Source organism: Lissotriton vulgaris, chromosome 7, assembly GCF_964263255.1.
Source record: "Lissotriton vulgaris chromosome 7, aLisVul1.2, whole genome shotgun sequence".
Classification (NCBI taxonomy): Eukaryota; Metazoa; Chordata; class Amphibia; order Caudata; family Salamandridae; genus Lissotriton; species Lissotriton vulgaris.
This window is the reverse complement of record NC_141695.1, coordinates 223,141,175-223,163,306: the sequence shown is the minus strand read 5'-3', so window position 1 is coordinate 223,163,306 and position 22,132 is coordinate 223,141,175. Positions and strand designations below refer to the sequence as shown.

At 43.8% G+C, this 22,132-nt stretch overlaps 1 protein-coding gene across 1 annotated transcript in view; it reads right to left on the bottom strand.

Annotated features, from left to right (window-relative positions):
* Positions 1–5,496: 5,496 nt before the first annotated feature.
* LOC147701256 (IgGFc-binding protein-like) overlaps positions 5,497–22,132 on the bottom strand; it is a 70,315-nt gene continuing 53,679 nt past the window's right edge. Inside the window, exon 3 of the mRNA XM_086929325.1 lies at positions 5,497–6,731. Within this exon, the coding sequence (XP_086785451.1) occupies positions 5,497–6,731 (1,235 nt within the window). The remainder of the gene's footprint in view (positions 6,732–22,132) is intronic.

The window sequence follows — 22,132 nt, the reverse complement described above, 5'->3', positions numbered from 1 at the left end:
TAGTGGCTTGAATTGGAAGGATGCATTAAGAGAAAGAATAGACGCTTATCGTTACTCCCCTCACTCGACCACTGGAAAATCTCCCTTTGAGCTATTTAGAGGGAGGGTTCCGAACACGATGTGGTGTCCAGGTTGGATGAACATGAAGAAGGGATTTGTGGATAATCATGTGGGAGCTTGGAGGGAGAGAGAAGTTGAGAAACAAATTTGTAGGAAGGCATATTTTGACAAAGTCAAACGTGTTAAATTTCATGATGTAAAGGTAGGTGACCTTATAAAAATAAAGGCACCGGTAGGGAGAAGGCCGTGGTCCAAGTATACCAATGTTAGGCCGGCCATTAAAGTTTTTGGTAATGCTGTAAAGACACAGGATGGGAGGATTTGGAACAAGAGTCGAGTTGTAGTTGTCAGGTCTAAGAACCTTTCTTTGTCTGACTCTGATATCTCATCTAATCTGTTTGGCATAAGCAATGCTTCTCGCACTTGTCACAACTCTCCATCCAGTTCTCGCATGAGGAGTCAAAGGTTACGCAGTGCTCCAATGTACATGAAAGATTATGTGTAAGTTATGGTCATTGATTTCCGTTTGCTCATCAGTTTCTTTTATCTCCTTTGCCTCTTTATTTTCTGTTCATTATGTTTTTGTAAAGATGGGAGATGTGTTATGTTGTGCTTTCTTACTTGCCTTTCCCCTTCCCTCGTTCTAGTCCCTTTGCTTAGAATAGGAATGTTTCCATGATTAGGAATGTATGCATGATTCCAGGTCAGTTACGACCTGAAGCTGTTGATGGATGAGGCGAATAAACTGGACTCCAGACCTACACTTTGTTTCCTCTTTGATTCATTCCTGGGAAACACCACAAGCGTCAAACGTTCAGAGCCCAGTGCTGAACGTTCGAAGAATGAATGCTGGCCCGTCGGCCAACGGTCGTGCGCAGCACTGGAAAGGTGGTGCTCGCGACGACCGTTGGCCGACGGCAGCACTTAAGGGGTTAAAGACCTGTGAAGTACTCGGGTGCCGCGCTGAGAGCCGGGCACCCAGCACGTTTACACTAGGGGGGGTGCGCGCTGAGAGCCACGTACCCAGCACGTTCACACTAGAGGGTCGTGCTCAGAGCCGCACGCCCAGTGCTTTCACACTAGTGGGCCATGCTGAGCGCCACGCTAGGATCGCCACTCCAAACTTTTTTTTAAAAAAATGGTCCACTTCCATTAAATTATATTTGCCCAAGGACCCCATCCCAATTCTTGAATGTTATTAATCATTAGGAAGGGGTCTGATTGGACCCCTTCCCTTGTCCACTTCTGGTCCCGAGACCCCATTTCCCAGGGCATGGCCTCTTTGCTGGGGACCATGGGGGGAGATCCAATGCCCCCACGGTCCCACCGGCTCCCCGCCTCCTGCGGGAACCAGCATTGCTTTTGGGCAAGGGGAGCTGCTAACATGCATTCATTGAAGTGAGAGCAGGATTTGCTGCTCTCGCTTTAAAGAAGCAAAGCAGGGAGAAATGCTTCCACCCTGTCATAGTAAACAACAATGTCCTGTGTCCGGCTCCCTGGGACATTAAAGGAGCCGGCCCCTTGGGGTGGCGGTCCCCAGGGCCATCATTGTCTTCAGGAGGGGAGCCGCGTGGCCCCCATCCCTCTATTTTCAAAGCCCCTGGGAGGTAGTGGTCCCTGGGACTGCAGGGGGCTGGTGAGGCCCCCCTTCATCTGTAATTAAATCCCCAGGGGGTGGCGATTTCTGGGGCTTGGGGGGCCTTAGAGGCCCCCAATATTTACAAAACAAGCATGGGGGAGATGGAGGTCCCCGGGCCTGTGGAAGGGCCGAGTGCCCCCCACACCTAATTTACATAGCCCAGGGGAGGCGGCGGTCCCCGGGGCAGCAGAGGCCCCGCTGGCCCACGCAATAAAATTATGCGATTGCCCCGGAACCTGGCCCACCCGAAGGCTCATTTAAATAAAGTGGGGGAGTCTGGATTTGTGCACCCAGTGCGCATTCGGACGTTTAAAAAAATAAAATAAATACATTTGTGGGCCTGAGGATACTTGTTGAACCCTCTGAGCAGGCCTATGGGGGTCAAGGTGTTTCTACTCTGCCCCCTTTTCTTCTTTTTTAATCTTTTTTTGACTGTTTTCTTGTGACTCAGGTCTTCCGAGTCACAAGATGGCTGCCAACACTTCCTGATTTGGAGTGTTGGCAGCCAATCACAGTGAAGCTCGTGGTCGTGGCAGCCAATCACAGTGAAGCGCATGGTCGGGAGGGTGTGCAAACCCACTGTTCCCCCATATCATCATTTTTATTTTTTTAATTTCTCAGGAACTACTGAACGGATTTACACCATTTTAAAAAAGTTGCTTTCTGAATCAAGCACTACCTTTTTGCCAAATTTGGTGTAATTCCGTTCAGCAGTTCGAGCTGTAGCCTGTAATAAAATGTTCTATAGAAATTAACATGGTAAAAACAGTTTTTGGGACCCCCTTTTTCTCAGCCCTCACTTGACGAATCATCACCAAACTTTCAGGATAGGAGCTGACCTGGGCAGACCTTGTTTTTGGATAATTTTGCAAAGATTCGTCAAACAATGCCAAAGTTATTAGCAAATCAAAAAATGCTTTTCCAAAGGAAACTAGGTTCTAACTATGACTACCTACTGGTGACCGCCAGTAGGTAGTTATAGTTACTATAATATATATATATATATATATATATATATATATATATATATATATATATATATATATATATATATTACCTACCGCTCCTATCTTGAAAGTTTCGGGGTGATTTGGCAAGCGGGGGCAGAGAAAAAAGGAATTAATTCCCCTTCAATACTGAGGGTCCCTGAGGGCCAACTAGCCCACCAGGTACCTCCAGTATGTGCCAGGGAGCTGTGTTGCAGAGAGGTGTTCAGAGGCCAGGCCCCTTTTCACACCTCTCTTCAACGCAGCTTTGTGGCACTTACTGGAGGTACCTAGTGGGCTAGTTGGACCCTACGGACCCTCAGGATTCAAGGGGACTTAATCTCCCAACTTAAAACGGCCACAGGGCGTGTTTACACTGTGGTGAAGAGAGGGGACGGGACCTGAGGGGACGTGTGCAAACACACCCTGTGGACATTTTAAGTTGGGGCAATAATTCCTCTTCAACCCTGAGGGCCAACTAGCCCACCAGGTGCTTCAAGTAAGCTACACTGCGCTGAGTTGCAGGGAGGTGGTCCAGGCCGTGCCCCTTTTAACACCTCTCTGCAACGCAGCTCTGTGGCGCTTACTGAAGATACCTGGTGGGCTAGTTGGACCCAAGGGACACTCAGGATTCAAGGGGACTTTATCCCCCAAATTAAAACGGCCACAGGGCGTGTTTGCACACATGTCACCTCAGGCACCCTCCTCCCTTCACCAGCGTGAAAAAGTGCACCGTGCCGTATTTTAAGAGGTAGTTTTAACCCCCCTGCCCTAATATGTACTAGGGTCTTAAAGAGGAGGTCATGGTAATTATAAGGGTACCCCAACACATAGTGTTCCCTAGTGTATGTAGGTGTTTTCACTGTATTCTAAGTGTCTTTTAGCATTGCACTGGCTCTAGGCCTGGTTAGTCAGATTCAGTTACCATCAGTACCCGTCAGAAAAAGTTGTTTCTTTCTGCAGATCTCTGGTTCTTCCTGAACTTTTCTTCTTCTTTGTGGACTTCTGTTGCCTCATAATGCATTTATTTTTCTTCTTTCTGTGCGTTTTTTCTTCTTTCTTCACATTTCCTACCTCTGTAGGCATAGTTAGAAATTAGCATTTAAAAAACCTTTAAAATTCACTGAGAAAAACATAGGTTTCAGGCACGTTATAGTTAGAAATTAGCATTTAAAAAACCTTTGAAATTCACTGAAAAAACCATAGGTTTCAGGGGCGTTATAGTTAGTTGGACATTTCACTCGTACAAAACCATAGAAATTCCTCTGTTATAGTTAGTTCAGCTAAACTATAACTCACGCGCCCGCAATGCACTGTTGATGACGTCACATATTACATCACTCATGACATGGTCAGTGACATCGCTCATGACATCACTGATGACATCTCAAATGACATCACTGATGACACCATCCTTGTGATAGAGTGGCAGACCTCCTCACACCGTAATATAACCTCTAATACACACACTCAAAAATAGAAACTAACATTTTCAAAACAATGGACATACCAATACCACTTACAACATACCTATTCAGTAATTCCAAGATATACACACACATCCACTCATTCACCAACAGTCCTATACAGTCACTCATACATGTACTCACTCATCGTATGTACGCATACACCTATACATGTTACACACCGACACTCATCCATAGAGTTACTCACACACATAGTCACACATGCAAAGTATCAAACATCCATTTACTTGCATATACAGTTATACACACACCACCACACCTCTACAGAAATTTACAAATACTGACTCTCTTACGCAATCACTTATAGAAACACATACTAATTTATACAGGAATTCTTCCAATCTCTCACTCTCACATATACTCATTTATATACACCAATACTCACATATACTAGTTTAAAACATATGTAGTTACTCACAACGACACTATTGAGACAGTCATTCATTCACTAACACAGCCGTACACACACTCATCTACCCATTGACTCCTGCACACATGCTGTCTTCAACACATATATCATTGAGTCACTTATTCATGCATCTATGCACTACGTAATACCCCCCACCGAACCATAGAGACACTCATACTTATACTCAAAAAAACAACTAATACCCTATATAGACACTCATGCAGCTACTCACCAACCCATGCAGCCACTTATACACAAAGTGAGAGACTGATATTTAAACATTACTCACTAACCCATATACATATATAAAACATATTTAATTTTCAGATAAACACACATTTAATGGATGATGTCATCAGTGATGTCATTTGAGATGTCATCAGTGATATCATGGGTGATGTCACTGACTATGCCGTGAGTTATGTAATATATGATGTCATCAGCAGTGCATGGCGGACGCACGAGTTATAGTTAGCTGAACTAACTATAACTGGGGAATTGCTATGGTTTTGTACTAGTGAAATGTCCAACTAACTATAACGCCCCTGAAACCTATGGTTTTTTCAGTGAATATATATATACAAACATACATGTATATATATTTAATAAGCTTGGGAATTACTGGAGGGCACATATTATGATACTGATATTTGCAGGGTGGAAGGAGGAATTCTGTGAAGGGATCTGGATTCATTTGTTGTTACATTACTTTATACAAAATTATTAAAGGCGAGCAATATGAATATGTGGGTGAGGCAGAACCTCATTACTATTGACTGTGACAAAGAAGACGAAGGAGTGAAATCACCTGATGAAGAGCAGACATGGGGAATAAGACTACAGTATGTGCATTCTCCACATTCTGGACTTACTCCCTTCATTTGATGATGTAAAGTCAGGAAGAAGAGACACAGACTAACCTTCAATGCAAGTTGCCGGACTGCCGTATGCCTCAAGTGTAGTAACTCCAACACTCATCAGTCCAAAAGGTTCCGAAGGGTGCTCCACCAAATGTGATGTTAGACTGTCGCCAAACTCATATTCTGAATAGGAGTATCCCGTGTCTGCGAAAGACACCCATTTCAAATTCCGGATTGGGATTTTGTCAAACGTGAGGGCAGCAGTGCTCGACGTCTTGATGATTATCATGGCATAGTTAATGAATCCTCTCTGCCCATAGATCCGATATGATTTGCAATAGTTGGTCACACTTGGGATATTCATTAGAAAGGTGTCGTATGTCAGCCTCCTACTGGTCATGCTCCCAGTGCTAAAGAACATTACTTCTATGCCACTGTTGGAGTTTATTTTCAATGGGCTTTTTTTGTTGTCAATTTTTAGTACCTGCCCAGCTTGTAAGCTTGCTGTGTTCTTGTCCAATCCCAGCTGATAATTTACTTGAGTTGCTTTGTGAGCCACAATGTAGATTAGGTCGCCCTTTGACTGGAGTGACAGTGGTTGAACCATGAAACTTGTGCCCCAGCTGTCCACGGGTAGGAGTTGCTCATTGACATGGTCACACTTGGTGTACTTCCAGGAACAGCTGTGCCCTGTGATTACCGCCACAGCTTCCGTGGAGATGATCTGGGTGCCTGATAAATCGTCTTTGCTTTGTAGCTGGACAGCCTCCAGTTCTTTAAGCTTAATTGTAAGTGTTGTGTCGGGTTTGTAGGTTTTGCCCTCAAACTTAACCTCGCCTTTTAGATGGATGATCAGCGAGGTTGCTTTAATTGATAAAATCATACATTCCTTGACAGAATCCAGGGGTCCTAGCTCAGGGGTGACTATGATGTACTTTTTACCCAGGCTTGTGAATGGATAAACAATGGTGGTGTCAGAACTTCGCAGCTTCTGGCTCAAGGCGAGAACAGTGACATCTTTGCTAGACTCAATCTTCACCACCATGTCAGACCTCTTAGTACCATAAATCTCAAGATATTTTGGAAGTTCTACAGACACAGTCATGTCTTTCTGAAGGTTTAAACGTCTGTTGAACATTTTAGCGACTGAGATGGACACAGCTGTGTTAGGCTCGGAGGAGGTGATGCGCAACTCATAGTGAATTAGTGGCAGATTTGACTGATAATTCTGCATCATACCACTTACAAAGAGCGTCCCTTCGGAACTGGCTGTAGCAGATGCAAACTGAGCTGAAAGAGAAAGAACACAGCACAGAAATGTTGAATTAACTTCAGCCATTGTTATCAATATCTTCAAACTTTACAAAACTTGCGTTGTCTGCTTCATATGCACACTTTCTGTTCTGATAGTGTGCTTGGGAATGCATACTTCCTCATAATTCCTTTGGGTTTGATTTTTTACATGAGTGTCTTTACATAGTTGATTCCTGATTCCATCAGTTGGACTTGAAGCTAGCTATTTGTGTCGCTATACTAAACCAAACAAACAGGGACTTGTATTGTCACTTTTCCCTTTATAACTCTAGATCTAGATGTCTCGCAAGCATAGTAAAATATATATCAAACGAGGGAGGCAACAAATATATCAAATCCACTTACAAAAATCTCCTGAAGAGCATGTTGAAGCTAAGAGGGATGTACCACTTGCCATGCAAGGTAAAGATTATAAGGATATGCTGGTTTCTCTTGTCCTGGGTCTCTAATAACCATGTTCAGAAAGAAACGTAAAACCCACTTATATAGTAGGTAGACTTCTTAAAGGGCGGGAGGGGCGGCTACTCCACTTATCATAGCGCGGGGACACGCCGGTGGGGTAACCAGGCGCTCTATAAATGTCCAATAATAATAATAATAATAGACGGTTGACAGGAGCAATTTTCATTCATTATCTTGACATGTACTCTAAACCCTGATAAAGGTCCTGTGTGAGCGAAACGCATTGCCTGGTGTTGTTATGTTATGTTATGTTAGGGGCTTTTGTATAGCGCGTGACTCACCAGGGGCATCTGAACACATAACAAATAAGGAACCGTTTTAAATCACATCGGCTGGAAACACTGCTATACATTGATTGTTGGACTTTGTACTAAAATGTTCGGAAGTGGATTTGATATCATTGCTGCCTCTATTATTTGACATATATTTCCCTATGTTAGGTTGTTTAACAGCCAACCTACAGAGGCAGTCAATGATCTGATGTACATAAGGAAACGCACTGGTACTGTTGTGCATGGGTCCTTGGCTATCTAGGATGTTTTTCCTGAAAGCATAGTGTTGTGGCTGAAAAGGCTGTAAGTAACATTACCCATTTCTCCAACAACGCAAACCATCATCATCTTTTATCAGGGCCATGGCCTCTACTTTCTGTAGCACAAAAACATGGACTAATATTTGTAATGACAGAAATTAAACTATAGGTCCCAGCATGCTTCATTTCATCAGTTAAAAATCCAAGACTGTAGAGACAAACGTTCTGTCGGATTATGTTTAAATTCTTGTATTCTCAATCAGAAAGTGTCAAACATTCTTCAATACCATAACATTTTCAAACCCACATAACTAAGATACTAAAGGGACGCTTTAAAAAGTGTTTATACTGTTGTTATAATATTTCTTCGTAAACAACATACCTTAATGCAAGGTGATCTATGCACAGTGACAAGATAAATCAAAGTGCTTGTGCAATCAGAACATCAGCAAAAAAATGAAATACAGCCTTTACTACTAGTTCACTGGAAGGGAATCAATAAATGTTCTGGTCTCCTGATAGTAAATGTAGTGGAAAGTTTAGTAGGCAGGCTAAATTGAATTGATTACAATGAAATGTGAAAACGTATTTTTTGCAGGCATGTGTTCGCAGATTGCACAAGCAAGAGACATGGAAACGATACATAGATGACATTCTCGTGGCCTGGGAGGGGTATGAGGAGGATGCAACATTTGTGGAATGGGTCAACAGCAAAGACCCCCACCTCTGTTTTACACATACCATTGATAAAAACCATGCAGGTTTCTGGATCTCGACATCAGCCTATCAACAGAAGGGCTCTCCACCAAAGTCCATGTTAAACAAACAGACAGGAACAGCCTCCTCCTGTTCGAGAGCTACCATCCGAGGTCTCTTCGAGAAAACCTACCTGTGGGACAATACCTTAGAATTCGAAGGAATTGTTCTGAGCTTGCCACCTTCCAAGTACAGGCAAAACAACTGGAGAATAAACTCCTTGAGAGACATTACCCCAAGAAAATGGTCAGAAGAACAAAAAAGAGGGCAAGGAACAACGACAGGGATGCGCTCCTTGAAAAAACACCGAAAGAACAGAGTGACCGCAACGTGTGTGTGACAACATACACACCCATGTCTAACAAAATCCAAAACATCATCCGGAAAAAATGGTCAATCCTCAATAGCGGAAGTCGGAAGTGGGAGCCCCACTTTTCGCATACAAACGTAGCAGGAACCTTAGGGACAACTTGGTTCACTCTAAAGTTAATCAAGAACCTACTGAAAGTCAAATGACCCTGTGGAGCCAACCTAAACCAGTGGGTCACTACCCATGTGAGGATTGTTTTTGCTGCCAACTTACCACTACTAGAAGGAAGTCGATATTGGCACAGGCAACCCCTGGAAATTAAAAAACTTCAGCAACTGCAACACAGAGTGTGTGGTGTATCTACTGACATGCCCGTGCAACTTACAATATGTCGGCATGACCACCAGGAAAGTGAAGGTGCGTGTGAGTGAACACTGCAGCACAATACGGTGCAGGAAGACAAACACAAGGCTCACAAAACATTTTACTGACAAAGGTCACAATGACAAGGACCTTAAATGGGTTTTACTGGAGGTTATGAACACACAGAGGACCGACACCGCCAGACAGTTACACCTCCGAGAACAACGATGGGTGTACAGACTTCGCAGCTGGGAGAATGGCCTGAACGACGAGATCCCTTGGCTACAAATGGCTACCTGAACAGCATTACATCATACCAAGGAGTACTAAGTTGCCCATATACCCCTTATAACTGACCAATTTTGGAAGGAAGACACAAACTTACACAAACCCCCCGAAAAAATCGAGCTGGGCCAATAAGAATACCATGAATTAATGGGATATTTTGAACTGTCCACACTAAACTCCTCATCACGTAATACCACAATGTACAACATGGTATTATAATCCGTCAAACCTAGCTAATTACTTGGGTGCTCAAACATATATGAGACTTTGTCATAACATCACTAATACCTAGTTTTTTTTTTCTCCATCTGAAAAAAATAAAAATTAATTTGTTGAATCCGAGCACTTCCTCGCTCAGTTTTACAGTGTGATAGGCCAAGTCTGCCAATTTTCACACAGTGCACCTGCGCTAACATCCTGTCAGGCTACCGATCCCCGCATACATCAGCGCGCATGTGCAAAGCTACCACACTTCTCGCTCGCTCGCTCGCTTGCTAATATCCCATATATTTCCAAGCAATTGCGAGCACAATAACTGTACTGAATGCACTTTGGCCCGCACCAGCAGATAAGGTCAGTGTGTTTCCCATACATCTGAACTCTTTTAAAACACCGAGAAGTTTCGGCCGAGCATAAAATAGAACGCGCATGCGCGGAACAGAGCCTTTACCCCTCTTTTGCACACAGACCAGTGAAAACACTGCCATCAGGATATCCCCTCTCCCAGGCAGCCAGGCACCTTCTAGGAGGACACAGGGAACACACCTGTGCTTTCCAATTACCGCTCATTACCTGAACCAATTAACCAAGTGAGCTCAGTATATATAACCCCAGCCTTTCCATCAGTTTCCATCGACGGGGAGACCGAGAGGACACTTAAGGGAAAGCTGCTGGAAGCACTGAAGATAGACAGTAAGAGTATGCATGATGCTGTATGTGCCATATGTGTGTATGGGTGCTTCACTCTGCTGGGAGGCCACAATATTTGTAGTTCTACTTTGTGAATCCTTTTAAACAAACCAACAGGTTTTAAATCAGGATGCTGGAATCTTTACCACACATGATTGTGTTTTTACTTCTTGTTTTCAGAAAGTCTGAGTAGGTTCTTCCACCTCTGTCCTCCCATGGAGCAAGTAGGCTAGATTATAGTGTAAGGTCAAAAACAGTAAATTCTTTGGTTTGCAAGGATACACGTGTACATGTCACGTGTCTCATATTGACCGAACCATGGGTGCAACAGGCATGGTCACTACCCATTAACGTATAGTGTGAAAAGAGTGGGGCAGGAATACAACCCTGTCTGACCCCCTGTTTGCAGAGAATGGCTTAGTCAACTCTCCCAATTGTCCACATCTAACATGGGAATAATTGCGCTCGTAAAGCCTAATAGAGGTACCTGGGAATTCCCAAATCACCTAGCTGGGAATTCACATATCACCCAGCACCTGCCAGAGCATGAATCTGGGCACCAGGTTGAACGCAGACCATAGGTCTATGAACACAAAAAAGAGGTGGCTGCCCCCAGAACCACAGTTTTCCAGAGTTTTACCTGGAGTGACAACACCTGGCCCGCAGTGCTGGTATATAACCGAAAAGCTGCTTGCAAAATGGTCTGTATCTCGTTAGCAGCCAGCCATTCCAGTATCCTATCCAGAAGAATTCTGCTAAACAGCCTTTGAGAGCTGTCTCTAAGGCTTATTGACCTGTAGGGACCTGCCCTCTGCCCCTGCAGCTCAGCCGCTGTTATTATGCCCTGTGCAGGGTTCAGTGAAGGTAGGGGTTCGAGCCCTGATCCAGATTGATTCGTGCATGTTTTCAGACGAGCTTTGTTACATTACTGTGCCCCTCATTACTACTGTTTTGTCTTTATTGTGCCTTTCTAGTGCTATTGTGCATTTGTTTTCCCATTTGTACCCTCCTGTTGTTGGTTTTACGCTCCCCTCCCGCCTCTGCTGCCCCCGGGGCCCTACCCCCGGCCAATTCCAGCTCCCGCCTCCCACCTGTTTCCCCTCCCCTATTTATTGGCCGCCCTGCCGATGGCGCACCAAAAACAAGCCCATCTTCACCCGTCCGTGACTCGACCGCGACCAGCGCCAGGCACCGTGGATCTCCAACCATCCACTGCTACGGTTCAGCTGCCTTCCTCGCCCTCAACCCTGGAAGAAATAACAACTGCAAGTTTTCCGCGCCGAACACCACCACAAAGGAACTGGAGCAAAATCACTGAGGAGCAGCTCTACTCCACCCTCAACCGCAACACCCCCACCACCTCGACCGTCGCCAACCTCCCAGCCAAAGAAATCCACAGATGGATATCCAACTGTGCAGACGAGCTCACCCCCCCTACGCAATTCTGGCAGACTGCACCCCATGAAGGCCACCTGCTTCACCACCGACCTCCAAGAATCCAGATGCAACTGTAGACATCTCAAGAAGAACTGGACAAACAGAAAAACTTCAGACGATCGTACCAACTACAAGAATGCCATGTCAAAATACCACCAACCCATCAGATCCACCAAAAAGACCTTCATCCAAAACAAGATCCTCCCAAATCAAGCAACCCCCAGGAACTCTTCAGTGTCATCCAGGCATTCACCAAGCCCCCCAGCGAAACCACAGACATCACCCCATCCCAGGACCTCTGCGACAAGCTTGGATCCTACTTCCATATGAAAATCAAGAGCCTCTATGACCACTTCAACGACCAGACACCTGACTCGGGAACCCCCTCCCTCTCCAGCAACGCCAGCCAGCCTAACATCTCCTCCTGGAACCGAGTCACCACTGAAGACACCACCTTGACCATGAGAGGCACCCTCTCAGGGGCCCCTACGGACCCCTGCCAGTCGCACATCCACCACAGAGTCGCCATTGCTCCAGAACTATGACACACCATCAACACCACCTTCTAGCCCAGCATCTTGCCCGATGACTGGAAATGAGCAGAAGTCAGACCCCTGCTCATGACGCCCCTCAGCAGACCCCACAGACCTCAAAAACTTCTTACCCATCTCTCTCCCGCCGTTTGCGGCAAAAATCACTGTGAAGATAATCAATGCCCAGCCAACAAAATTCATTGCAGAAAACTCAGTCATTGACCCCTCTCAATCCGGATTCCGCAGCAACCACAGCACCGAGACCGCTCTACTCACCGCCATAGACAACATCCACACCCTACTCGACCAAGGACACACCGCAGCCCTGATCCTAATTGACCTCTCTGCTACATTCAACACTGTCTGCCACTGCCCACTCATGGCCAGACTCCATGACACCGGCATACAGGGAACCGCCCTCAACTGGGTACGCTCCTTTCTCACCAGCAAAACCCAAAGAATTAGACTACCACACTTTCTCTCCAAACCCACAGAAATCAACTGCGGAGTACCCCATGGATCGTCGCTCAGCCCCACGCTCTTCAAAATTTGCATGTCCCCATTGCTTCCATTGTCTGATAGCACAGACTCAGTATAGTATTCTACGCTGATTTCACCCAGCTCATCCTCACTGAGGACCCTGTCACCACCAGACTCAACTTCCAAGAAGGAATGAAGGACATCGCATCCTGGATGAGCAGCAGTTGCCTGAAGCTCAAGTCAGAGAACACAGAGGTCCTCATCCTCGTATCCTCCCCTTTTGTCTAGGACAGCACCTAGTAGTGGTCCACCGCCCTCAGCAGACCTCCCACCGCCATGTACCATGCCCAAAACCTCAGCATTGTACTCAATTCCTCCTTCTCTATGACCAGACAGGTGAACGCCATCACCTCCAGATGTTTCAACATTCTCCGCATCCTCCGCAAGACCTTCAAAAGGATCCCCCTGAATCAAGGAAGACCATGTCCCACGCACTCATAACCAGCAGCCTGGACTAAGAAAACGCCTGTATGCCGGGATCAACAAGTCTCTGCTACACAAGCTCCAGACAATACACAACTCCGCAGCCAGACTGGCATCCCTCGACACAAACACATCACCCAACACCTGCAGAACCTCCACTGACTCCAGTCCTAGTTTTAATGTCCCTTTATAACTATGAATATATTTTCACAAGACTGATCTGTAAACGATCTGTATAACGCATGACTTATTATTGCTAAAACAAATTTGTGTTGCATTTTTACTGGTTATTTGGCTCCCCGAATCTGGCTTTTTACTGAACAAATGCTTATTCTAACATAGCGATTTCGCTTAAAAGCACTAGCAAAAGATTGTTCATTTGTCAATCTGGCCTCGTGTGAGAATTCGATAAAGTTCCATACTACAAAACCGGATGTATGACAGAGTTTTCCGGCACTGTTTGTTGGGTCAGCATTATAGCTTTGCCGAGGCAACGTGATGAAGCATATGACGGTCACGTGCCGTTTTATTTCCACTTGTCAACATGGCCCGGTGTTTTTTTGGGAAGCGGAAGTGTGCCAAATAGGTTTGTGGCGGCGAGGCGTTGTGCAGCAAGTAAGTGCGACTGACAGGCTCAACTTTGTTTGAGTCTGTAATCAGGTATGTGTGCTCGATGGTGACGCATTTACGCGTTCTGTTGACTATTTCACTTTGTCTTTAGATCTCGCGCAACGTGAAGAAATTGCCTCCACCGCGAGCCCATGTTGCATACACAATCTATATGTGTTGTGAGTGTACCTTTATTCTTCCTAAATTGTGTGCTTTTATTTATTTTCTTCCCGGTTTTCAATCGGTGGAGTTTTAAAAGGGGTGTTGCACTATTGTTCAATAAAGATTCCTTCAAGGATTGACACTAATACGGGGATTCTTTAGATTTCATTTGGATTCTGCGTAATTGTCATTGGGATACTTTCAGGTCTCGAAATCTCCCCCTACAATTAAGATGTAGTGGAGGTAAAATTGCAAACTGCTATTTATTAACCAAACCGCATTTGCGTGTTAAAAGGTGCGATATGGGAAAGTAACTTTATTTGAAAGTGGCAATTATTCTTAAAGGTAGAACTATGAACGATAAGTTACTAATGAATATGCCATGTTGTTTAAAAATGTTTGATCTCATGTCTTACAGGTTTTGGCCCCTGGTGAAATCTAGGAGTGCCCACACGGGTAAACCCGTGAGTTTTTCACTTTTTCACATTCATATCCCCACGGTAAGGACACGCCTTAGCGAGCGCGGACCGCCAGGGGATTAAGTTGGTCCTGAAGAAAGCTGAGCAAAATTGAGCATTAAACAGCTGAAACATGTCGACCTATTTTCACTAGGACTTAGCGGTTCAAATAAAAACTGCGATTAGTCCTTTTCACTTGTTTTTAATGAGACCAGCTGACCATTTAATAAAGTGGTTTATGGTACAGCTGTTTTCTTTTAACTTTGCACTCACATACACTTTGAGCACTTTAAAAAATTCATTCACAAAAACCAGCTCCGCTGTAAATCAGGCGTAGCAAACTGGGGGGACATTCGGTCTCCCCAGTGGGAACCCTATGACGAAGCATGTCACCACTAGGGTGAGTGAGGGTTCTTCTTATTAAATAGAGTTTTTTTTCCTTCCCCTTTTACACTTATTGCTTTGAGCACATTTGGTAGTTTTTTGGCTTTGTTGCATTTTGATATTATGATCACTGCACCTTTAGTCACTCTTATGTTGTTGTTATATATTGAATAGGGGTAGAGGAGTGGCTTACTGACCCTGACTCTCTTGTTGTTTTGATATATTTAGCAGCGTACAGCTGCGAGAGTTTTTTAGACTCTTTCTTAGTGTCACCCCATATCACAAAATGGAAGATATAGGTCTCTCTTATACAAGGGAAGAAGTAGATGCTCTCCTCTGGGATGCATCCTTGTTTGCAGATCCGCTTATATCCCAGACGATTTCCCAAACAACTGAATGGGATAAATTAGGGGAACAAAAAAGAAACCGTATTCGAGCCATTTTACATGGAACTATGCTTAAGGAATACCTTATGAAGAATTCAGTTCCGAAGGGGTTATTAGTCACAAATGCACCTAGAAATTTTCTAGAAGATGCGGTGTTCAGGAAGAAATGGGCCCAGATTGCCTGCCACTGTACCCGAGATTGGGCTGTGTTAATAATAAAGACTGCACTCCGCCTCTTTGATGCCCTACTAATTGAGATCTTGTTGTTTTGATATATCTCCACCATTAAACCAGAAACTATTGAAAATTAAATTATTTCGTTCTTGAGAGAAATAAAAGTCATACATGCCCCTGGACCAAATGGTATTTCTTGTGCCATAATAAAAATAAACTGCAGCAAATTGATCCACTTTTCGAATGTCTTTATTTAACCCTATGCTCTCCGCTGTGTTAACCCCTTCCCAGCGCGGTTAATTCCCCCGCGGTGCAGGGGGGGGAGGGGTGCACGCGGCACCACGGTGCTCGTAATGACCTCAGCTTGTCACGCTGCACAGCAGAGCTGTGCTCATGACTAGCTGAGCTCGTCACGACTTCGGCCACTCTATGGAACGACCCACACAGCAGGGGATTTATCCCCGCGTGGGCGTTCCACGGCGGTTATGACGAGCTCAGCTCGTCATGCACGCCGAAAGGGTTAACACCATCATCCTTGAAAGGGGATCTACTTTACAAACAATTTACAAACGGGTCCTAAACCAGAACCTAATAGCTATTGTATGATGGCAAGATTGTACATAGATAGGGACACAAAGACTATAAGGCTGCACTCCACTTTAAGAAGCCTGAGGCTCAATCTTTTTGTATGTTTGCAGAATCATCAACATGCTTGCCTTTGACACAGATGTTGTCTGTCCTTATCTTTCCAAGGACCTGTCAAAGAGTAAAGTCATTCAGATATAGAAATCAACTGGTCCAAGCCCCTTGTTGTCTCAATGTCTAGGTAAAACAACAATAGCTATTACAGGGTAGTCTGAATTGTTGTATTTTCACCTTATTTGTTTAAAAGAATGTGTCTTAGACTAGCATATTTCTGCTCATTGGTTACACAGACATTCCAAAGGTGAAGTTGATAACTCTATCTTAGCTAAGATACAGTATAAAAGTGCAGCGACTAACCACTTGTTAGAAGAGGTCCTTAGCTCAGATTATTGCACAAGATACTGCCAGAGAAGATCCTGCCTAGCACGTTCTACTAAAAGCTGATATTGCCAGAGACCGAGTTTGCCTTTCACAGGGAAAACGCCCTCTCTGACTACTGATAATTACAGTGTTTGCCTGTAAACAGGTATTCAGTGTGCTCCTTCTCCCTGAGAAAATCTAGATGCAAGTTCTGCTACTCTATGCTCTCCTAGAGCAATACAAATAGGTAGATTTTAGGGTTTTACGTTTTTATTAGATGACGTTTTAATCATAGTAGAAATGTTAATTTTATTTTTGCTGTTTGCAACAAGAATTTGTGCTGTTTTAATCATTTTATGTGTGGGCATTTTAGATGTGCTCAGCAACACGGTGCATCTGTTTAAATAAAAATGCTTTTTGGTCACAGTGTATTTTTTTTTCATGCACAGTTTGTGTGTGGTATTGAAGAAAAGGAAAAAGGTTGGTTTGTAATCACCATGGTGTCCCTGGATCAATTTGTAACCCAAAAGCATTCCCGCCATTTCATCTACTTATTGGATTAGTTCTGCAGGGTTTAAATACCTGTCTTTCATATTCAATCATTGGTACATTGAACTAAGTTCATCAAGTCAATCGTGGGAGTGAAAACAAACCTTGTTGAGCTGAGCTAGAGGCTCAGTTCATGCAACTATGGAAACATTTTTTGCTAACCATTTACAAAAGAAACTGACAGATTTGACCGTAAGTCAAGTAATAACCACATTTCATCAAACATGGTTTAAAACTGGCTGCTTGACCTTGTATCACACTGTTGTTATCAACTGCCTTGTTAAAAACACATTGAATGTGAAATAAAAAAAATGATATGCATGATTTATCAACTACTCAGCCACATTTGACAGGGTTGACCGCAACAAACTGTGGTCAAAATTTGCGTTTGAGGGGGTGGATCAAACACTAATAAAGAGGATGTGGTCTAACAGGCTAGGGTGGTTGATCTCAAATCTGGGGAACCGGGTTCGAGTCTTTGCATTGATGCTCAACTCCTGGGATTCTGGCCAAATCTCTTAATCTCCCTGTGCCTGACAAAAATGAATGTGTCCTTGTGTAACATAACTGATGCTCATGTAAAGTGCTCTGATACCCGATGTCTTTGTGTCAAATTCCCACTATATAAAACTCTGAAAAAAAAAAAACCTAATAATTGAAATTCATTCAGAAACATGGCTCCTGGTCAAACTGAGTGATGGAAAAGTCTTAACACCTAGAATCCAAACAAAAATATATATATTTGAAGAAAATTACTTAATTTTTTTTAATTGCGTGTATTTGTTATTTGTGCTTTTATGGTATGTTTCAAACTAAATAAAGACTTTTGAACTGAACTGGATATATATATATATATATATATATATATATATATATATATATATATATATATATATATATATATTGAGTTTGAAACATACCATAAAAGATAAAAGCACAAATATAAAATACAAGCAATTAAAAGAATACAGTAATTTTCTTAAAATAAAGATGACAGGAAGAATACAATATATCCAAATGATTTTTTATGCAATTGATGAATAAACTGACTTTGTGCATTAAAAATAGAAAATAGAATTAATTTTCTTCTACTTTCAGTTAAAATGCATGATGTGTAAACTACAGTACTATGTAGATATTAAATTGATCCAGGCAATTTAGGTTCACTAGAAAGGGTAATCAAGATGCATATCAGTTTATTTCCTAGCAATTGAGTCGGGACAACATGATTCTATAAATGGTTTGACACACCGTATCAGTCTGGAACAGTTGCAAATACTCCAGTTCTCAATAGTGGTCTCAATATAGGTTTATACTCTTCTATATACAGATCACAAAAGAAAAACAAATGAAATTCTGATTGAGACACTTTTGAGTTGCACAGGCAGGGAAATAGATCTTGATTGGTGTACACATTTGAAGGATATGACACCAGTCAAATAGAACCTTTGCTTGCGTGGTATCTTAAGCAGATATGACTCTGTTGTTGGAGGAGTGCTCAGTGGGAGGTACAGCTTGAACGACCACCCCTTCAGATCAACCTCCCATCTCTTCTCAAAGATAAGCTTTAATAGTTCACGTTTCACTATTGCTTTATCTGATCGGTTGATGGACACCGTGTTGTCAAACAGGTCCATCCTACTGATTGCTTACAAGTCTTGATTTTATGGGCCTCAACTAATTTAATCCAATCAGTAATCACTGTGTGTGTCAAGGCTGCTTCTGACTTGGGCCCAGAATGACAGCCATAGCAGAGTAGAGTCCAGCCTCAATATATCCCCCATGTATTGAAGACCTAGATCATCGCATTCTATTGACAGTAATCTATGCAGGAACCTGTTTTCACTAATTTGTAGTTGGGAGTGATCGACCCAACCCCCTACACTGTAGGAGGCACTCAGTACAGGTCTAGTTGTATATATCGTAGCGGCAGCGTCCAGACTCATAGACCCTAGTTTGACACCGAATTCAAACAGGGAGGCTATGGCTTGTTTGAATTGAGCTTCTCTCACACTCCTCAAGTGCTTCCAGGTACTCTTGCAATCAAATGGTACCCCCAGGGAGGTGAAAGTGGGCACATACTCAAGTGCAGTACCATCAGTGTGGAAAAGAGTCAACCAGCTCTGAAGGCGGCCGCAGACCATGACAAAAAATATATATTTTTTGTCCTTATTCTCCACCAATCTCGCTTCAAATATACACTCAGGCAGTCTGTACCCACACTCAGCAAGCTGAGAGGCGTAGATGTCTGGGGGTTGGGAAGGCCGATCTACCGGTTCATAGACTTGCTAATGTGTACTCAAAGACACCAACTGAGATAACTTTACTTACAAACTCCAGGAGGAAGATGACCTTTGTCTTAAGACTTCCAATTCTAAACTAGGAGTATCCGACATGGCCCATAGAGTATTAAGGTAGCATAATCATAGGACCAGGTAAAAAAATTAAACTATCCATCTTGCTTGCAGTATATTCAAGATTATTCTCTTCTTTTTGCTTCCTCGATAAATTCATCTTGGAAGTTGCCAGAAAAGGAGACTGCTAGTCTAAAAAGGAGGGAGGGATAGAATCTGTCCATTTTATACAGATTTGTCTCCTTGCTAGGAGCATGGCATAAAAAAGTAGCGATCTTGCATGTCCTCTGACTTTGTCTTGCAAGCCGAAAATGATCAGGGGCAAGTCGATAGTAACAGGGCTTCCTATTATATCTGACAAAAATTTCCCAATACTGTCCCAAAAGGAGGCCAGAGCTGGACACTCTTTAAACATATGAATGTCGGAGGCCGAGGCCAGTCCACATTTCTTACAAAAAAACAGCAACTCTTTGTTGATTTTTGAAAGCTTCAGCGGGGTAAAATGAGCCCTATGAATAGTGAATAGAAGGTTCCTTTTTAACCACGCCGGCTTTACAATTTCACATAAGCTTTTACACGAACACTGCCATAATGTATCACAGTCTTGAGCAGGTAGAGAGCTTCCCCTCAGCTCCTCTGCAAGTTTAAAGTCACCATCTACCTCCTCCAAGATTGTCCGGTACCAGAAGGAAACCTCCTTCTTCCCTTGGGGTCTAGTCACAAGCTTATCTTCCAAATCGTTACTTCCACCTAATAGGCTTCCGTGAGTTGTTTGTGAGTGCGACTGAGCCCAACTGGCCAGCTGGAGATATTTAAATTTAGAAAGGCCAGCCCCAACCCTTTCCCTAAGTTGTTCCCATGTTACTAGAGTGCCGTCTAAAATCAGGTCCCCCCCAAACTGCCAGACCGGTTTCCCTCAAAGGAGCTGCCAAACTGTCCCTCAGACACTCTGGACCATTGGCGGAGTCCCATAAGGGTGCCATACTAGAGAAGTATTCAAGAGTGACTGACCTCCTCAAATCTGCCCATGTTTTACCCAGACCCTGCAAGACCTTGAGCCTTACTTTTTTTTATAACTTAGCATCCTCAAATTTAAACAAAAAACCCTCCACCGGTAAATGTGCACCCTGAAGCATAGCTAGAAACATCCCTCCTGCTCCAGTATTGACCGGTATTTCCAATAACATACATGCATGAGAGAGTTGAAAGGCCCAGGCATAAAGCTGGATATCTGGCAAAGCAAGACCTCCCTTCTTCCTCCTGCGTCTTAGCTTTTTCCGAGGTATCCTGGAGAATTTGTATCCACAAACAAAGGAATTAATATCCCTCTTGATTTTATCAATTTGTAATTTCTCAAAGTGGAGAGGAATACTATTAAAGAAAAAGGTAATTTTTGGGAGTATTGACATTTTAACTAAATTGACTCGGCCAATGATAGAGAGGGGGAGTGAAGCCCAACATTTCATTAACTTGATTAACCAAACAGACTCCACTGTGGAAGTGTGCCTGGCACAAGGAGCTTAGTAAATTGAAGGGGTTCCGGAGTTGGGATGCTAATGGCATGTCGACCCTGGGAGATGTGATGAAAAACGGCGTGTTACAAGCCTTCCCTGCTCTATGCAAAGACTACGGGCTCCACCACACACAATACTTCAAATACATGCAACTAAGACATGCGTGGATGGCGGAGGGAGCCCTGGCAGAGGCGCTTCTGGAATATGCTACACTAGAGGGCCGCCTGCTGCAAGAAAGCATTCCTACCAAGACAGTGTCCCTTACCTATAAAACAATAATGAATAATCGGCCAGATAAACTAGGGAACCTATGTGCACATGGGAGCGAGAAGTGGGGGATATGGATGAAGTGGATTGGGGGATGGTCTTGATGCATCCAAGGGAGGTAGCGGTTAAATCTCGACTGCGGTTGATTAAATTTAATGTCCTCCATAGGACCAATTTTGACAGGGCACGACTATTCAAGATAGGAAGGATACCGGACCCTAGTTGCTTGAGATGTAATACGGGGGTAGGGGACTCCTATCATACCATATGGGCATGTCCACTTATACAATTCTTTTGGAAGGCGGTCTTGGCAGAGTTGGGGGAAGTGTTGAGGACCATCATACCTTGAGATCCCAAACTGGTGCTACTAGGGATGACGAATGATGTGGATCTGGCTAGACCGCTGCTGATCTTTCTGGTATTGGCCCTAGTGGTGGCTAAGAGGGATGTGGCCAGGAGATGGGGGGCGCCAGAAACGCCTCAACTAGATGACTGGAGGAAGTGGATGGACCTCTATATGGCTGCTGAGAGAACTACATATAAGGCCTGGGGATGTCCCAAGAAATTTGGCAGGGTATGGGGTAAGTGGAGGAGCTATCATGGGCTGGATGGTGGGTTGTGAGTTGCATGATTGGGGTGGGCTTCCTATTGCCATGGAACTAACTGAAATAGAGGGGCTGGAGTCGCTCGATGGAGGACTCAGAATGGGATGCTACATTGAATTAATGGACATTGTGACTCTTAGACTACAACAGGAGACAAGGACAGCGGATTCGGGGGCAGGGGGATGGGTGTGTTGCTCGACAATGACATGCTTCATGTTTGATTTGTTGATGAAAAATGCTAATAAAAATGTTTAAAAAAAAGATTTCATTAACTTCCCGCACTCTCTCACCACCGTGGTCAAATTAGATTCAGCTATCTTAGCTATGTCTTGCACAATGTTTACCCCGAGGTATCTC